General features: G+C 53.8%; 1 protein-coding gene across 1 annotated transcript; it reads right to left on the reverse strand.

The window, feature by feature from the left end:
- Positions 1 to 1,107: 1,107 nt before the first annotated feature.
- LOC127751212 (uncharacterized) lies at positions 1,108 to 4,095 on the reverse strand. The gene is made up of 4 exons (XM_052274359.1): positions 3,926 to 4,095; positions 1,692 to 1,886; positions 1,398 to 1,627; positions 1,108 to 1,320 (listed from the first exon to the last, which is right to left on the reverse strand). Exons 2-4 carry the CDS (start codon positions 1,860 to 1,862, stop codon positions 1,179 to 1,181), a joined length of 543 nt encoding a protein of 180 aa, XP_052130319.1. The 5' UTR covers positions 1,863 to 1,886; positions 3,926 to 4,095; the 3' UTR covers positions 1,108 to 1,178.
- Positions 4,096 to 4,298: the final 203 nt, after the last annotated feature.

The raw sequence follows: 4,298 nt of genomic DNA on the forward strand, positions 1-4,298 counted from the left end.
CCCCCCCAAAAAAAAAAGAAAGCACGCTCATTTCGAGTCACACAATATCACATTGTATTTGTAAAACAGTAGAAATGTGTATCTTTCGAAATTACACGCTTTTATAGGGGGTTTCGGCATATGACATTCAGTAAAAAATTTGGTCGGTATTCATCACCTACATAGATAATAAGCAATTATACCGAGTTTGGGCACGATCCGGAATTTACACTTGCCTGTCCCCTTGTCAGCGAGGGCGGGCCACCTGGTCCCTCGTCGTACGTTCAGCCTCCCTGCCCACGCCTGTCCAGGAGGAGCAGGCGCCCAAAAAATGATCCCTCGCGACAGATCGAACACAATTTGTGTAACGTTTCCGGAGGCGCTTGCTCGTTTTATTTGACGTAGCGACCGATTCCTGACTCCTTACTCGGTTCCACGGGGATAGTTAGTCGCAACCGCGGACTGCGAGCTACCCCCTTAGCACGATCCGCGGACCGCGAGCAACCCCCGTGGCAAGGTTCCGCAGTCCGCGAACTACCCCCGTGGACCCACGAGTCACCCCCGCAGACCTTGCGAATTACCTCCGCTGACTCGCGGGAACCCGCAGGAACCCGTACAAAACCGCGAACAACCCATTTGTAACGCCCCTTGGTGTCGTTGGCTGCAACAACAGAGGTGGAGTGACGCGTTGGCGCTTGGAGCCGGTCCCCTGCGCCTGGTGGGTATGCAGTCCTGGATGGAGCCGTGCGGGCGGGTTGCATAGTACAAAAGTGCGCGGCGTGAATCAGCCACCTGGAATAGGAAGTTTCTGAAGTCATCCGGAGAAGTTAACTTGCACTGAAAACCAACTCCCCCAAATCATCTTGGACGCTGATCAATTAAAGGTCATGGAGATAAGTTGACTTATCCCTTCACGGCAGATTTGTTTTTCCCGAGTACTTGATTATTTAAGATTAGGGCTTTTTTTCAGTGTGACATACCACTAAATATCAACTTAGACCAATTGTAAGCGAAAACTCATGCAACCTACGATCCATTACGGTCCAAATCCAATGCCAAGAGAGAACCCAGAAATAATTTACCCAGAGTTAAACAAAAACCGTTTGTAGTTCAGTTGATGACGTCTTTTTATTCGTTCACGTGTTCCCCGCTTCACTGCAGCTTTCACAAACGTGGTCGTCAAGTCCCCCGCTCCCGCGCTAGCGGCCGCCGAGGTGTCGCGCCCCGCTGCGCCCCGCCCCCGCCGCCCCCACGGCGGCGGCGCCGAGCTGCCCGGAGCGCAGGCACGGCGGCAGCGGGGTCCTCTTGTGCCGCAGGTAGTCCACGAAGTCCCTCGTGACCCTGAGGCGAGCGCCAACGTCAGGACAACACAAAAGAAGCTCAAATAGGCAGGACAGAGTAGGATACGGGATACCGACTTGAGGTGCGTGACGCCGCCGAAGATCTCCTCCATGGTGACCAGCTCGGTGGGGACGCGGTCCTGGCGCCAGCGCTCGCACGTGTCGCTTTTGGAGGCGCGCCAGCGGCCGGGGTCCCCGACGGGGATGCTGCGCCCAAACGCGTGCGTGCTGAGGGGCCGGGCCGCGGCGCGGAGCTCGGCACGGAGGTCGGCGCGCACCCCGGCGCGCACCCGGGCCAGCACGGACTGCTGCAGACGATGCGTCAGCCAGCGCCCTCAATCGCCTACCGGGTCACTCCCCCAAGCTGCTCACCTGCGGCGCGTTCGTGTCCTCCGCCACGGCGGGCGGCACGCAGCCCAGCTCCTTCACGTCGACGGCGAGCGCCCGCGCCGCGGGGCCCTCCAGGTTAATGTCGAACAGCTTCCTCACGTCCTCGCACGAGAGCGCGGCGCGCTCGGGGTCCGGCGCGCTCAGCTGCTGCATCCACCGGCACAGCTCCGCCACAACCTGTCATCAGCGCTTGTTTACAAACGAAAAGTGTTTACCCGTTCGCCCGTGCTGTGTAAGTTTGGTGACGCTGACGCCGAAAAGAGTTTAACACATGCACTGGAGAACAGCACCAGTTTATCCTAGGGATCGTCTGGAAGGTGGAACTATTTCTCAGATTCAATCGATCATTCGTCAAATTCTGCCAGCTTGGCGTTCGCGCCTGCGAGACTCAGGGTCGGCCAGCCCGCAGTACACGTATGCACTCCAGGCAAGATATTGCCTAGCTACCAGGCGCTATGGGACCTTGCACAGGCTAGCTTGGCAATTTCGTAGCCGCATGTGACGGACGAACTTTCTGGACGATCCCACCTGAACAAGGGTGATAAAGAATGAGTTTACTCCATGGTACAAAATTAATTTTATGTTTCACGTCTCCCTTGTCTCTCTTCTTATTCTTCGCATCCACACATTTTTCGGAGTTTTGTTTAACGCACCGGTAAGTTACTCGCGACCAAACGCTTTCTTTCAAAGTATGCAAAAGAGCGACCATCGAAGCCCACGCTGCTCCGTCGTCGTTAACCGACAAAGTGAGAAAGAATAAAATAAAAAACGTCTCAAAGGCAAACTCGCCTTCCCCAATAAATGAGGGGCGCACAGCAAAGTGCACTTAATTAAAAGAGGAAAGAGAAGAAAAACAAACGGCGGCACTCCCGTCCGTTACGTAAAATAAATTGGGATTTACGTGCCCGACTTCGCTTATTCGATCTTCGGCCTGTGTCCCCAACTGTTTTGGAATATTTATTGAATATTTTCATTTAATATTTTTATTGAATGGTATTATCAATGGTTATAATGGATATTTTTTTTTGTTAGGGGTAATTTTTTTTCTTCCATCAGGAGTAAAACCATTAATAAAAAATACGGTAGAGGTAATTTTGGTAGAGGTAACGAGGCACTCTGGGTCAGACCGGGCTAGACTGGGCCACACTGGGCCAGACCAGGTCAGACCGGGGAGTAACTTGATCGAATGCAGGAAACATCAAAGCGCGCGAAGTGCCTGCAACCGCACCCCGGCATGCCAAATACTAATAGCGCTGCTCTGCGAGCGCTCTGTCGCTCTCTCTCGCACACACACAGGAGCGCGCACTCACTCACATATGGCACGCATTTCGATACCCCCCTCCCCCCCCCCCCCCCTCTCGCACTATCCGGCTACGACGAAACGTTTGTGCGTCACAGCCTGCGTGGCCTGCGAGAGCCGCCAGAATCGCCGCAGTTGGTGACTATAGGCAGCCTGCCCGCACCGATGCGTTCGGCACAGTCTCGCCAGTGGCGCACGGCGTTATCCGGCCCGGCCCGGCCGCAGCGCGCCACCTGTCGGCAAGGCCTAGAGAGAGCACCGGTCGGTTTACATACTTCCTAGAGGGAAGAATCGTGCTCACTTCAATGTCTTCAGACGCTAGGAGAGCCACTTTGACACGAACCAACACGAACCAAGTCGCTTCCCGTCGCCACACCAGCCTCTGAGTTGGTGTGTTTTTACACGGTCCCTGGATGCACTCAACCACCTATCAATGCCGCGCTCTATCTGGGGCGCTACAACCCAATGCGGGACACAGACACGTCCTACGTCTTCTATCGCGTCTTCGATGATTATGAAAGTCATCAATTCAATTCATCATCAATTCAATTAAGTAGTCCACAACGTTGGGTTAAAAAATATTTCTAAAGCGCACTTGTTTACTGTTTGGGGAAGTACATTTTGTTTCCACTTCACTCAGTAGGTTATACTGAGTCAAATGTTCTAATATGTTCTCTACAACTATGATAAAACAAGTGTTCAACTCTTTGACACACTGCAAGTGTGCAAATATTAGTTAAACACTTGCAAGATTTTTATAGAGTTGTTGTGCACTTGCAAAGTGTGCAACAAGACACTTCGCATGGACAGCGCCCAAGCCAAGCAAGCAACTGGGCGCTCTTGGTAACAAGTCCAACAACTCTATTTAACACTTGCAAGCTTTTAACAGGTATTTGCAGGTGCAACTAAAAGTTACCTGGAGGTACCCGGCGGTTCGGCAGACACTCGTCCGTGGCAGCCAACTCAAGAAATGTATCACGATCCCTCCCGGGAGGCCCTCACGAGCACAGGCGATCCTCAAGGGGGATCCTCAATCCTCATGGGGGATACTCCCAGGGAACCCTCACGGAGGGGACGGGCGGGGGCCTCTGGGAGGGAAACAATAACAGTAGGTCAAAGAGAAAAGGGGAGGGGGCTGCGAGTGCTTGACTGCCGAGGCCAAATGAAAATAAAGAAAAAACTAAAAGGGACAATGTAAAGCGGCGGCAGTGGTGGCGCCGCCGCCGAGGACAGAGGGGAGGGCAGACTGGGGGCAGAAACACTACGTCCCTTGAGAGCCCCCCGCCCCC

Source organism: Frankliniella occidentalis, unplaced genomic scaffold (genome assembly GCF_000697945.3).
Source record: "Frankliniella occidentalis isolate FOCC.00 unplaced genomic scaffold, Focc_3.1 Scaffold381, whole genome shotgun sequence".
Lineage (NCBI taxonomy): Eukaryota > Metazoa > Arthropoda > Insecta > Thysanoptera > Thripidae > Frankliniella > Frankliniella occidentalis.